The following is a 15,096-nucleotide window of genomic DNA, read 5'->3' as shown; positions in this document are numbered from 1 at the left end:
GAGATTATTATTTCAAATCCGAAATTCTCCAAACAAAAAAATACGATTTAGTAACTCAAATCATGATTTTAATTTTTCTTAAAATATAAGACTTGACTAAAAAAATTATCAGTTTAAATTTTGCAAAAAAAAAAGGACTCATGGCTAGCGTGAAGAAATTCTTCGTACCGTATAAAAAAATTATATAGAAAAATAACTAGTTACTATTATTATTAATTGGTATTTAGATAAAATTATATATATTTAAAAACTTGTAATCACAATTCACAAATATTTATTTACAAAGAGAAATGTGAAGATATACAATTTCTCAATATTCAATAAGATATCTTAGAATATTCTAATATTTTGTTTAATAAAATATAATTTATTGTTCAATAAGATGGTATAAGAATTAATTTTATTTAATTTTGATAATTTTCATATACAAACTTTAAAAAATTTAAATGATATATAAGTGGAATTTTTTTTTGCTAAAACCCTCATGTCTCTTCTCTCTTCCCTAAACCCTCTTTACATCTTGCAAACAAAACTACTATCAGTCCACCTTTCACCATTGTAAGAGCTCCAATGGCAGCCTTTGAACTACTCTACCAAGCTCGTCGTCACTGCTCATACAGAACCCCATCTCACTTTTCTCCTCTTATTCGTTTTCATTTTCACAGATTACTCTCCTCATCCTCATCATCAGAAAACCCGAATCCGAATAACCCAAGTCCAATTCAACCCGTTTCCTACACCCCTAAGAACCCGCCGGAGAGTAGTACCCGACTCGAATCAAATAACCCAGATGGGGTTAAAGCGGATGGTGGGTTGTGGACCCGGGAGGATCTGCGGTACTTGAAGGATGCGCCGAAAATAGCTCCGATTTCGTACCCGACAAGAGTGGCGCCGTTACCGGAGGATTTGCCGGAAGAGGAGAAAGTGAAAGTGGAAGGTATGGGTGATGAGGAGATGGAGAGAGAGAGGAGAAGAATCGAGGCGCAAAAACGTGCGGCAATGAGGAGAGTTATGAATGTTGAAGAGGAAATGGTTTCGTTTCCAACATTGATTAATGTGAAGAGTGATGAAAAGAAGAAAAAAGCTGTGTATGATCTTAAAGAGGCCATTCGGCTTGTAAAGGTCAGATTTTTTTGTTTCAATCAACTGTGTATTGTTTTGTTGGAGTTTCTGTTCTGTTATTAGCTGCTGCTTTTTGTACTTCTGATACTTCTTTCGCTGGACTGCTTTGGACTGTTTTTCTTGAGCTAAGTGTCTATCTGAAACAACCTCTCGACCTACTTCTCTGAGGTAAGAGTTACTTCTGTGAGGTAGTAGTAAGGTTTGAGTATACTCTACCTTCTATGGGCCTCACTTTGTGAGATTACACCAGTATATTGTTGTTGTTGGTGATATGAATTCTTTTTAGCCTTTGTTGTTTCTTGTACAAAATTTTGACTCCTTGTAAAGTTAAAAGGCAGTAGTAATTGGATAATATATTGAAAAGAAGAAGAATAAAACAATAACAGGATGCCCATTATTAGTTTAAATGAAAAATAAAGAGAGGAGAAAACAATTAAAGGATTCCCATTAAAGAGGCCATTTGGCTTGTAAAGGTCAGATTTTTTTTTGTTTCAATCAACTGTGTGTGGAGATCCCAAATTAGTTGAGGTCGTTTATATGAATTCTTTTTAGCATTTTTTGTTTCTTGTACGAAATTTTGACTTGTTATAAAGTTGTAAATAATAGTAATAATATAAGAAAACAATCACAGGATGTGTTTCTGCTGGATTTCTAAATGTAGTAAAGAATATCTGGAATATTATTATTTCATCGTCATACTTGCATGTCTGATAACTTTGTTTCAAGTGGACAGTGAAATTTCAAGGTAGCCCTAAAATAGGGAGTTGAGGAAAAGAATAAAAGTAAGAACTGAAGAAAAAACACTTATAGCAGTTTACTTAGGTTTCATGTGGATAACCTTCTCATAAGTTACAGTGTATCCTTCAAGGTCAAAAAATATCATACTTAAATAACCTTGTTGTGATACTCACGATTTGCTTACATTACTAATTTGGAGTCGATTTGGTATCCTAGTGAACATGGATGATTGGGTGCTCGCCATAGTTTATCATGTTTTGATGTAAAAATCTCTGTCTTTTTGTCTAGAGTCTGTAAATGTGGTTTTCTTCAACATATTGATGAAGAATTAACTTTATAAAAAATATTATTGCATTGTTAAATTATTTGGAGCACCTTGTTGGTATGTCCCACATCCTCAATTGGATATCAATAGTTTACTATAGGAATGGTCCAATATATTCTCTAGGTTAAAGACTATTTGTTAATAAGAAATACTTGCATAACCTCCTTCCATAAGGAGCTGCTGTCACATGCTAAAGTAAAGTGCATCTAAGGATATTTTGGATACCTTTCTCAAAAAAGAGAGACGATATTTTGGATAACTTCCATGTATCTCTAGATAAGTTAATGGTCAAGGTATTTCTAGATAATCTTTTTCGATAATAATCATGTCGGAGCCTGTTTGCGTGCACCTCAACTGTTCCACCATGTAGCTGCATCCTTTCACTAATACAAGTACCATATAACTCCATTCATCAAGGTACCTCATCAACATTTCAGCAGATAGAAAGGAATCATCTTGTTTTTTTGACAATGCTAGATTCAGACAGTTGTCTTCCATTAATTACTAGGCCACTCTCTAGGGTCGTATTTCTAGATAATTTTTTGTTTCTTTTTTGGCTTTGCTTTCTTTTAGGATAGTGGTGGTGTCGGAACCTGCTAATCCATCGTTACCTATTACTTTTCATTAGTATCGGGTAACTCTATCCACCAACACTTAGGGCCTTAGGCTAGTGGGAAAAATCCACGTAGTGTTGTCTCTTGGTTCCCAAGGTTGTCACTTCATCTCTTCAACTGTTAGGCTTCTTCCTTGAGGAGTCTCAAGTGTTTATAGATAATATCACAGTGAAAGATAGAGACAAGTTCAACTTTTCTATGGATCAAAGTCCATATTATGTAATCTGAGTGACGCTTAAGCATAGCTTGCCTGAGATAGTTTGCTTGTCTGCTTTTTGCATGGTGCTTTGTCATTCTATCTATAGTATATAATCTAAGTGACTCTTAGCTGTAGCTCGCCATTAGTTGGTTTTCTTGTGTGCTTTTCCTTGGTGCTTTGTCTTTCTATCTAGTCATGTTTTCTTCAGAGGTTACAGACTGAGTCATGATTCATTGTATGTTTAGTGATTATGCAGGCTAATGCCAAGAAGAGGTTTGATGAAACTCTGGAAGCTCATGTTGTTTTGACTCCTGATATGCGCCGAAGTGACCTGGTGCGTGCTTTCGTCCTCTTTCTGGCCCACATTAAGCTTACCATCCGAGCATGTCGTCACTCATCACGTGATACTTGAACAGAAAGACTTCTTGTTACCACTTCTATTGTTATTGGTTTATATGTCTAAAGCTTATTCATCAGATGGTGAATGGATATTAAATAATTGCGCTTAGAAAGAGCTCATAAATCATGAGAGCATAGAGGGCCTTAAACCTTTCAAACTTAAATCTCAATTCCTGAACATTTTGGAGCACTCTCCAGAATTTGCTCTGCATGCAGTCTCATAGATTTAGCAATTGACAGAAAATTCATTTATATTTAAAACCAAGCTCCAACATTCTATATCCTTATCAAGGTTTGGTTAGGGGTTTGCTGATTCCACATCCTTTTGTTGTTCGTGAGTGTATAGAGCAAATTTTATTGGTAAAATCGTACTCCTAGTGCCACCTAATTAAGAGTGAATTTTCCTTTTCTTTGCTGGAATATTGTCCGTGCAAGACTCAAGAAATATAAATTCTCTTGCACGGTGGTATAAGCAGAGTGAGATTACAATCATGTTTCATTACCAATTCTTCCGTTTTGATTGACCTCTTCTAGTGTAGCTAATTTGACCCTAGTTTAAAGCAATCTCATTCGTTTGCTAGTGCTAGCTCATAGTTCTTTCTTTTGTACTGCAGAAGCTTGAAGGTACAGTGGCTGTTCCTCATGGGTTTGGAAAGGTATTAATGCATTCTTCATAAAGTGTAAGGTTAGATATTCATATGCTGTTATAGATATACTGTTTGACTAAATATTTTCCTTTCAGGTATATCGCATTGCTGTTTTTGCTGAAGGAGCTGCTGCTGATGAAGCCCGAGAAGCAGGGGCTGATGTTGTTGGTGGTTTGGAGCTCGTAGAGAATATCAAGAGTGGTATGCCACTAAATTCCTTATTTAAGTTTGCAATTATTTAGAACTGTCATGGTACTTCTTATGTCCACTTACATGCTGCTGTAAATGGTGCAAGTTATGAGGTCAATTTACTCCTTCCAGTCTGTAAACTCTCTAAGGTTTACATTCAAAACCACTTCGGAGGCTTACGTTCATAGCCTCCTTCCACATATGGAGTGAAGTGAAGCTGATAAATTTTCATCCAAGCTGACTTTTCTTATTGAGAAGCCAATGTTCTTTTTCAACTTAATTCTTAGGCTAGATGTTTGATTAGTCTTTTTAGTTGGGTCAACCACTCCTCTGTAATTACTGTTGAATCTTTCCTAGAATTTATCAGCTCCATAGATCTATGTTGATAGTTGTGATAGCTTTTTTTTGCCTTCCTAGGAGCTGATAATCTCTTTGTAATGCTTGCATCTTCTTGATGCTTTTTGTTAATGATATCCTTCTTATTTCATCAAAAACTTAGTTCTTAGAATTGCAAAAAGTTTACTTTATTTTTTGGAGGTGGTTGCATGTAGGAAACCGAGAAGAATGGAACAAACCGTGGATATTAAAAGACCTAGGTTCAAAGGCACACAAAAGTTGAAAATCTGATCACTTTTGATGTTAAATTCAAAAGTAATGGCGATAGATCTAATGGGAAGGGGAGTCTTCAATCTGTTGAATGAGGCTCATATTAATATCATGGAATGTTAGGGGGTTAAATGAATTGTGAGCCAAAAAAAAGACCTTATACTTTACTTTCGCCCCAGAAGTATAACATGCACTCGTGCAGTATACTTCCTATTATTATGGGCTTCTCCTAGAATGGTGGTGGAAGCACTGGTGAGTTGGTGAGCTAGTGAGAGGAATATGTATGAAAGTCCCTCTTAGTATGCTCTGGATGATTGTAGGGAAAGGTATAGTAAACATCTCGAAGAATTGTGAATCCATTGTTGAGAGTCAAATGCTCTTTGTTTCATATATATATTTTTAGTGTAAAAAAATATCCCTCTTTGAAGATAGCAGGTTAGATTTACTTACAAATTAAGGGAAGATATTAGGTTAGACTTCTGGGAGGCTGGATGAATAGTCAAATACATTGTGTACTTCTCGTAAAGCTTACACTGTCTTGGCCTGGTAGCATTGGAAGAATTTTGACCTAATTTTTTTCAAAATCAGGGGTCAAAGATGGGACTAGCTTTAGGCAATTGCTGGAGGGAAAAACTTACTCCCTATGCTTACTTTTACTTGCCGACTTTGGTTTTTGTATTTCCCTTGAGAAACAATGATTAATATGAGTATTTTACCACAATACTCATATTAATTGATGTATAGTCTTTGGTATTGGGAAATAAGTAATTAATGTTGTCAGTAAAAGATAAAAATAACTGTCTTCTCTTTGATATGTTAAAAGTAACAAGTAAAAGTGAAAATCTATTTTTGAAATATTGGAAAAGGAAAAATGAACGGAGGGAGTAAATGGTCATTCAACTATAGCAAGTTCTTCACCAAAGTCACTTATGTTTATTTTGTATCAACAAAGTCTTTCTAATTTTGCTAGTTTATAGGCCAAGGCATTATAGCTTAAACACTACTCCCTCTGTTCACTTTTACTTGTTCAGTATTTCGAAAATAGATTTTAAGTTGTCATTTTTAACATATCAAGAGAAGACTATTATTTTTTCCTGTTGTACCTCCACATAATTACTTATTCTCCAAATCATTCTCCAAGATCTAAGACTATACATCAATTAATATGAGTATTATGGTAAAATACTCATATTAATTATTGTTTCTTAAGGGGCGTGCAATGTCCAAAGTGGACAAGTAAAAGTGAATGTAGGGAGTAGAAGGATAATTACATAAACCTCCCCTCAAGTTTGACTTTATAACACTTACTTCCTTTATGGTTATGCTTGCTCTTATTTTATTTTTAACCTAATTATTATTAAAAGAAAATTATAATAATTAGGTTTAAAAAAATAAATAAAAGGGCCAAGCAAAACCACAAAGAAGTGAGTGTTACAAAGCCAAACTTGAGGGACATTCATGTAATTTTCCCTTTAGTTTTGTTGGCTATTATGACTTTGTAGATAAACTAGCATAACGTGAGTTACTTTGTTGATACAAAGTAAACATAAGTGACTATAATAATTAGTTTTAAAAAAGAAAATAAGATGGGCAAGCATAACCACAAGGAAGTAAGTGTTACAAAGTCAAACTTGAGGGGATGTTTATGTAATTATCCTTTAGTGTTTTGGCTATAATGACTTTGTAGATAAATTAGCATAACTTGAGTGACTTTTTTGATACAAAATAAACGAAGTGACTTAAGTGAATAATTTGTTATAGTTGAATGACCATTTAAGTTATTCCCTTGCAAATGCTGATTAAATCTGGTTTTAGAGGACCTCATTCCGAAATAAAAAGATCGGCAATTTCATCCACACATTTGGGGATGATGATGAGACCATTCTTTTCTTTTGAACATGTATATTCTAACCCTTCAGGAAGATATGTTGTTGAGACCGTTCTTTTTTTTTGAACATGTATATTCTAACCCTTCAGGAAGATATGTTGTTTCAATGTTATTCCTTTGAGATTGATTTTTTCTACTGCCATTGATTATCATGTCCTTAACATTTTTAATGTGATTATACATGCAGGAAATGTGAAGATTGATTTTGACAAATGTTTTTCCACTCATGCAATGATGCCGAACTTGAGACAGGTTTCTTAAATTGACTATCCATACTTTTTTTCATTGACATCTCTTTCGCGAGTACACCGTAAATTCAGGGGTCATTTGATTTGCTGCTAGCGTAAAGGTGGATTAGAAAGATTTGTTTTGTTTGGTTTTCCCACCCAGTGTCTGGTACCCGTATTGGATCCCCACTAGTCCTTTAAGATTTGAAACTTCTAAATTATATATGAACTTGAAGAGATTAACATGGAAAAGAGTGCAATATAGCCCCCTTTAAGTGGTGTAGTGCTGGCATTTGGCTCACAAAGTTATGTACATTTCTACCTTTCAATTCTAAAAAGAATATCAAGATATCTATTCTATTAAAGTTAATTAAAAAATAGGAGTGATTATGTGAGTTCTTATACTTTTCAGGACAAAAAGAGATGGGTTTAATTAATTAAAAAAAAAGAGGGTAAGAAATAAATAAAAAGTTTCATGCGAACGTAGTAGTCAGTTTCAAGTGAAATTTAAATAAAATTTCTTACTTCATTAAATAAAGAAGTAGTCATTTTCATGGAAGTAGATATATATTTTAAAAGAGAATGAAAAACTGATGATATATCTGATATCAAATAAGACGGGTTCCTCTTTTTAAAAATTCTCTCAGGCACTATCCCCAGATTTTTCTCTCCTACTTAGGAGGGGAGAATATCCTTTCCGGCTTGCTGCCGGACACATCATTTCTTTGTTATGCTTTTGCTTCCTCTTTCCAACCTAACACCTTCTGTGGAAGCAGAACAAAGCGATGGAAGAAAGTGAAAATTAGAGGAAAAAGTGTGACTAGTTTTTTTCTTCAAAAGTTTTTAAACAGACATATGAATAGAAATTGATGAATTGGAGATTCGATGTTTGAAACTACAAAAACTAGTCACATGGGAAAGATTTCTGAAATAAAAGTAAAAGAACACTTGGGGGCAACAATTTATATGCTACGATTGTTATGTGGACAGACAAGGGTAATTAGGATGTCAGGTTGTATTTTAGTCTTCCTATATTTTGTATTTGGTCAATAAATATGGTTTTGTATTTTTCCTATATAGGATTGACAGCTGTGATTAATGTTTACATCAAGAATAGTTTTTTCCTAGTGATTGACATTCTCTTTATCCTAGGATAATTTTAGTTATGAAGTGTTATTGAAGAAGCTGTGTGGAAGTATTATGTAAAAATAATTATACATGAATTGATCTTTTTAGTTAAATATGGAGGTGAAGGTGGCCGGGAAGGGATTAGAGAAGGAAGGAAGGGATGGAGGGTTGAATTAGTTAGCATACCCTAGTATGCATTTATCTCAATAGAGGGTATGTATAGATAGTGAAACCCATGACACATGGTACAAGGTTCATTTGCTAAGCAACACCCTAATTGTAACAAGGGAGGCTATTGCAGTCCTTTAATTTCAATTTTAATACCTGTATAGGTTGATGCTAATATGAGCCCTATAGGACGACTGGTAAAAGTTGAACGTATAAAGGTGGGGAGGGAAAACATAAGTGTGCTTTAGTGCTTCTCAGTGACTAACATCACATGATTTTGCAGATTGCGAAGTACTTGAGGCAATTGATGCCAGATACTAAGGTAAGTAATCTGCATCTTTCGGCTCTTAATTTAGGCTGTTCTTTAGGAATTAGTGCTTATTTCCTCATAATGCATGCAGAAAGGTACTGTTACCAAAGATATAACAAAAGCAGTGAAAGAAGCTAAGCGAGGTGTACCTTTCAAAAAAGATAAAACTGCAATTGTGCATGTAGGAATTGGGAAGGTACACTTGCGTCTCTCTTCATGCAGAGATTCTTAAGCTTCATTGGATATAAACTACTGGAATGCACCTATTGACATTTTCTTCCTGAAAACACTGTTCTGCAGGTAAGTTTTCAAGAAGAGGCATTGTGTGAAAACATTGGTGCATTTGTACATGAACTTTTGCGTCAGAAGCCTGCTGGTCTAAAAAAGAGTAAGCAACTCTTAATTATATCCTTATTGATTTGTTTGGAATGTCAGCAATAAATCCTGCTTACTTCCTCTTCTCCCCCGCTTAGGATTCATGTAGTTGTCAGAAAAGTATGCAAAACTATATTTTCCCAAGACTGTGGTTGTCCAAAAGTCTTTTTTACCCTGTATGTGGAAAAGTACACATTATTATACACATGAGTGTCATCTAACTTTGTGGCAGCAACTTTTTTGTCATCTACACTTGTTGGTAACAATTTTCTTTCTGTGATACAGGCTCAAAATATGCTGGTTATGTGAATACAGTCCATCTCTGCAGTACGGTGAGCTCCCTGACTTACGTTCTTCGTAAATCTGATGCCTCACAGGAATATTTCCAAGTACATTTATAAACTAAAAATAGAAATGTGAGATAACGGACCATAACCTTTCAAATGTTGCCTCTTGATAGACCCTTTGTTGCTCTCCCGTTTGAGGGATTCCCTACTTAGACTATAATTAAATATCTTGGTGTTAGTGTTCAAGCTGCTTATGCCTACATTACTTGCGTAAAGTATGGCTTACGAAGGTCTCTCATTAAATACCTAAAAAAACTTTTATCAAAAAAATACCTCAAAATTTATGGTCATGTAGTACTACAGCTTGGTTTAAGATGTAGGAATTTTCAATACTTAATTTTAGGTAATATGATCTGCTTCATAGTTCCATCGACATATTATGTACCGTGTCTTTATGGGTACGTGACCATCGAATTGGCTAGTTTGCAGTTTATTAGCCATTTGAAACTGCATAATCATCAGAACCGACTGCAGCTTCATTTACTCTTTTACCTATCTAGGCTCCTGTTGCTGGCTGTAACCGTGGTAGGTGGGGGAATCATAAAAGAGACATGTGGTATTCTCTTGTTCTTGCTTGTATTTGAGTGATTTTACCTCATATGCTTTGACAATGATCTGTTGTTCCCAAAACTTCATAGCTACATTCCATGTTTGGATGAGACTAGAAGTGTAATGCAGATCTGTCCTTGACATTTGATTATTTGGATTGATGGTGGACAAGGCATGTAATGATCTTTCAGTGGCCTGAATTTCATTATTACCTTGAGCCGGAGGGACGCAAAGATCTGTCATTTTGGGTGCATCAGAGCTCAAAAATCTCGTCCTAGCTGTACATTGTACTTGTTCTTTCTCGAGACCTAGTAGTAGAGAACTGAATTTTTTTCTCAAAAAAACAATTTGAATCTTAGAATCTCTTGTTCACATTCTTGAGCTGAGAGTCAATCGGAAACAACCTCTTTACCTCTGAGGTAGGGAATAAGGTCTGCATAATCTCTACCCTCCCTAGACCCCAAAGTGGGGGACTACATTGTGTATATGTTGTTATTGTTGTTGTAATCTCTTGTTCACCATTTTGGTACCCACATGCCATTTTCATATCTGGGGGATGCATTGCAATGTTGATATGCTTGAATATGTTCGTCCTTTTGGTACCTGGTGTTCTTTCGTGTTCAAGATTCTAATTGCATGATGATTCTTGAAATTTGCAGATGGGTCCATCATTTCCTGTTACAATACAGTCGTTATCGATTGCTGCAGACCGCCATGCAAGGAAGTATGTTCAATGATAGTATCTGAATAGAAGATCAAATTTTATTGACTTGATACCCTCTCTTAATAGATCCAATTTTAACTTGGTACTTTGTTGTACTTATTTGTTTAAATTTCTTGATTTTCCCACATTAGAAAAGGGTGTTTCCTAGTTAGTTTTGTTTCTTCCCCTTTATTGTAATGATCTTTGCCCAGCCCTGCTTGAAACCCCTTTTAACACAAAATTCACTACTGTTGCTTCACATTTTTATTGTTCTATCATAGAGAAACAGGTATGTTTTCTGTTCTATGATTAACAAGACCTTTCTTTTCTAGAGAGTTCAAATAGTTGAACACATCTACTGGAAGACTAGAAAATTTTCAAAACAAGTAGTTAAGTTACCCCTCTCCTCCCCTGTACCAGGGAATTGCTTAGATAGCTGATTTGAGGCTTGTTGTTTAAGGTATAGTTGAAGTTTATACTTCTTTAGATTATTTTTTTTAGTTTTGAAGAACTAAAGACGCTAGGTCATGAAGTTAGGCTTGCCAAAGCTTAATTTCAGATAGTAAATGAAAGTAAAAAGAGAGTCTTGACATAACTGATAAAGTTGTTAGATTTAAGTCGTGAAAATAAATCTCTTGAAAAAATGTAAGTAAGGTTGCCTGTGGTGGAACCAATTTTACCTTGGTACTTTGTTGTAACGGTATGAAAATAAATTCACAATACGGGTGTGTAATAGTTTAAGCATCACAATAGTTTAATCGTGTAATTTATTTTTTGTGTCAAGTTTTAAGAGAGAATTTATGGCTTTTCCCTTAGTAAAATTATATGCATTGAATAATTAACATCTATATTGATATTGATATGCTTTATGTTTTAGTGGCAACAAAGGTCGCTGCTAATGCCTATAATAGTCGCCACTAAGTCGCCGCTAAGGCCTATAATAGTCGCCACTAAAAGTTTTTTTTAGTTATAACTATAGTCGCCGCTAATGCCACTAAAAGTATGTTTTGTGACAACAATGGTCGCCGCTAAGGCCTATAATAGTCGCCACTAAAAGTATGTTTTAGTGACAACAATGGTCGCCGCTAAGGCCTATAATAGTCGCCACTAAAAGTATGTTTTAGTGACAACTATAGTCGCCATCAAAAGTATGTTTTAGTGCCAACAATAGTCGCCGCTAATGCCTTTAATAGTCGCCACTAAAGGTTTGTTTTTAGTGGCAACTATAGTCGCCGCTATTGCCTATAATCGTCGCTACTAAAAGTATGTTTTGTGACAACAATAGTCGCCGCTAATGCCTTTAATAGTCGCCACTAAAAGTATGTTTTAGTGACAATTATAGTCGCCGCTAATGCTTATAATAGTCGCCACTAAAAGTATGTTTTAGTGATAACTATAGTCGCCGCTAATGCCTATAATAGTCGCCACTATTGCCTATAATCGTCGCCACTAAAAGTATGTTTTGTGACAACAATAGTCGCCGCTAATGCCTTTAATAGTCGCCACTAAAAGTATGTTTTAGTGACAACTATAGTCGCCGCTATTTCCTATAATCGTCGCCACTAAAAGTATATTTTTAGTGACAACTATAGTCGCCGCTAATACATTTATTAGTCGCCACTAAAAGTATGTTTTTAGTGACAACTATAGTCGCCACTAATGCATTTAATAGTTGCCACTATAAGTATGTTTTGTGACAACAATAGTCGCCGCTAATGCCTTTAATAGTCGCCACTAAAAATATGTTTTAGTGTCAACAATAGTTTAGTGTACCTTATCGAAAATGTTATAACTATTTGAAAAGGTTTACTGGCGACTATTAAACATTTGTTAACACTATCTTTTGTTATCTATAAATAAAGGAATATTCTCTTATTTTAAAATAACAAAAATTCTGAACCTCTTCTTATTCTTCATAATTAAATATTCGTGTACTTTTTTCCTATTGAGTGGCTTACTGACACCATTACTTATGTCACAGATCCTGATATGTATTTTATAGTCATTAATTTATACTTATGTTATTAAGGATAAATGATAAGATGTTATAATTTTCATTTTCATTTACATTATTAATGTTTTTTACTACGTAAGCTTGTATGTAAGATAATATAGTGTTTTAATTTTAATGATAAATATATTTAAAGTACTATTTTAAAATTTTCATGATAATAAATTTTGCGTATGCACAAATAATTTTACTACTAATAAAAATAAGTCAAAATTATAAGTTACTAACTCGGTATTCATAAGTTAATTATGACACACTCTTGTTTGCTCTGGCTTTCATTCCTATAAAATCCACTTTCCCGGCGTTCCACCGGAAAGTTCATCGGAATGTCTACTAAAGAACTCTACCGGAGAATTCAGCGTTTCTACAGTTTTCAACCCAAAATGGTGAGTCACTTTCATCGCCAAATGCACACAATATCCGACGAAGAAAACTGCGCGTTGAAAGTGCAGACCCTTCTCAAGAATAAAGCAGATAAATCAGTGAGTGACATTTTTCAATCTCTAAGTAATTGCAATTTCACATTATCTGAAGATTTCATTCTAAACGTGCTTAAACGGCACCGTTCTGATTGGAAACCAGCTTTTACCTTCTTCAAATGGGTATTAGCAGGTGAAAATCCAAGTGGGTATTCACCAAATACTGAATCTTTCAATGAAATTCTCGAAATTCTTGGTCGTATGAGACGTTTTGATGAACTCAACCAAGTGCTCGACGAAATGTCTAAGAGAGGAAATTTGGTTAATGAAAGAACTTATGGTATTGTGATTAATAGATATGCTGCAGCTCACAGAGTTGAAGATGCAAAAGAGTTTTTCTATAAGAGGAAATTTTTTGGTTTGAAGCTTGATCTTATTGCTTTTCAGACTCTTCTTGTGTGTTTATGCCGATTCAAACATGTTGAAGATGCTGAATTCTTGTTCCATAATAAGATAAATGAGTTTAAGGATAACATTAAAACGCGGAATATTATTCTGAATGGATGGTGTGTTTTGGGTAATTCACGAGAGGCGAAGAGGTTTTGGAATGATATTGTAACTTCAAAATGTAAGCCGGATAAATTTACATATGGGATATTCATCAATTCACTATGTAAATCAGGGAAAATAAGCAGGGCAGTAGAGTTGTTCCAGACAATGTGGGAAAAAGGGTGTAAGCCAGATGTTGCAATTTGTAATTGTATTATTGATGGATTGTGTTTCAAGAAGAGAATTCCTGATGCTCTTGAGATTTTCCATGAAATGAATGAGAGAGATTGTTTACCTGACGTTGTAACTTATAATTCGTTGATTAAGAATTTATGCAAGATTAGGAGGATGGAGAAAGTTTATGAGCTTTTAGATGAGATGGAAACGAAGGGAGAGAGTTGTTTGCCAAATGCTAGAACTTATGGTTACTTGTTGAATTCTGCCAAGACGTCTGAGGAAGCTATTGGGATTTTGGAAAGGATGAATGAAAACCAGTGTAAGATGACTGGAGATATTTACAATTTGTTGTTGAGGTTGTTTATGAGCTGGGATAATCAAGATAAAGTAAAGAGTATGTGGGATGAGATGGAGAGGAGTGGACTAGGACCCGATCAACGATCCTATACAATTATGATTCATGGTCTTTATGAAGGGGGAAGATTAGAGGATGCTTTGTCTTATTTTAATGAGATGATATCAAAGAGTATGGTGCCCGAGCCACAGACGAACAAGTTGGTGGATGCTATGAACACGTTAAAGGAGAAAGGAAAGGAATCGAAGAAGATGGAAATAACGAAAAGGGGAAGGAAGGCCAAGAATACTGGTTAATACATGCTCAGCTAATTATTTTTCTCTTGGCATGCTATGTGTTTACGTTAAACTGAGAAATGCAAGCACTTGGAGGGGCTTCTATAGAATGCTAGCAAACTAAGGTCAGGAAATTTTTTTGTTATGTGCCTCACTCGACTACACTAGTCTTGTGAGGCTTTTGTCTCAGAAAAAAGTGGACCAAACAGTATTAAGATTTGGGTCCACTTTTTTTGTGAGATAAAACGAAGCCTCACACAGCTAGTGTCAATTGTGCGAGGCACATAATAAAGTTTTTCCAAGGTTTGTCATATATATCTCATGGAATGGCCATGAGGAATTTGGAGTGCACTTTTGGCTTGTAACAAGTTTCTTGTGTTCTTATGCTGATATATGTTGAAATAAACTTGGAGACATGAAAACTTGATAGCATTTCCTTCTTATCATGTCATTTCTTAAAGCAATGCACTTATACAAAATAATTATAATCTCAAAACTATAATTCTGAGATAATTTTGTTTGTATACCAAACGATAGGTATAGAACGAGTTATAACCTATGGAAAGTGTGTATTTATACGTCCACATTTTAATTAAACACAGATAGAATTTAAAATAATTTTCTACTTGAGCTTCAATTTTGGAGAGAGAACAAATATGTTGATCAGTAAAAAAATATTTTTATTTAACTTAATCATTTTTTATCAAATAAATGGTTATCTGGTAAAGTATTCTACACGTTATATTAAAAACAATATTTCTCATATAATGATAATG

The 15,096-nt window shown here is 34.6% G+C and overlaps 2 protein-coding genes across 2 annotated transcripts; both read left to right on the top strand.

The window, feature by feature from the left end:
- Window positions 1–477: 477 nt before the first annotated feature.
- On the top strand, window positions 478–10,833 carry LOC102583569 (50S ribosomal protein L1). The gene is made up of 10 exons (XM_006358904.2): window positions 478–1,122; window positions 3,255–3,332; window positions 4,012–4,053; window positions 4,140–4,245; window positions 6,915–6,979; window positions 8,534–8,572; window positions 8,652–8,756; window positions 8,861–8,948; window positions 9,221–9,267; window positions 10,491–10,833. The coding sequence occupies exons 1-10, from the start codon at window positions 571–573 to the stop codon at window positions 10,566–10,568; spliced, it is 1,200 nt and encodes a 399-aa protein (XP_006358966.1). The 5' UTR covers window positions 478–570; the 3' UTR covers window positions 10,569–10,833.
- Window positions 10,834–12,789: 1,956 nt separating this feature from the next.
- LOC102583243 (putative pentatricopeptide repeat-containing protein At3g15200) lies at window positions 12,790–14,752 on the top strand. The gene has a single exon (XM_006358903.2). The coding sequence runs from the start codon at window positions 12,872–12,874 to the stop codon at window positions 14,339–14,341; it is 1,470 nt and encodes a 489-aa protein (XP_006358965.1). The 5' UTR covers window positions 12,790–12,871; the 3' UTR covers window positions 14,342–14,752.
- The last annotated feature ends 344 nt before the right edge of the window (window positions 14,753–15,096 follow it).

This window comes from Solanum tuberosum, unplaced genomic scaffold, assembly GCF_000226075.1.
Source record: "Solanum tuberosum cultivar DM 1-3 516 R44 unplaced genomic scaffold, SolTub_3.0 scf00283, whole genome shotgun sequence".
Lineage (NCBI taxonomy): Eukaryota > Viridiplantae > Streptophyta > Magnoliopsida > Solanales > Solanaceae > Solanum > Solanum tuberosum.
The sequence above is the reverse complement of the archived record's forward strand: the minus strand, read 5'-3'. Positions and strand labels throughout refer to the sequence as shown.

Coding starts and splice junctions, on each gene's coding strand:
- LOC102583569 (XM_006358904.2), top strand. CDS start 571: ATGGCAGCCTTTGAACTACTCTACCAAGCTCGTCGTCACTGCTCATAC. Junction 6,980..8,533: donor TGATGCCGAACTTGAGACAG/GTTTCTTAAATT, acceptor ATGATTTTGCAG/ATTGCGAAGTACTTGAGGCA. Junction 8,949..9,220: donor GCCTGCTGGTCTAAAAAAGA/GTAAGCAACTCT, acceptor TCTGTGATACAG/GCTCAAAATATGCTGGTTAT.
- LOC102583243 (XM_006358903.2), top strand. CDS start 12,872: ATGTCTACTAAAGAACTCTACCGGAGAATTCAGCGTTTCTACAGTTTT.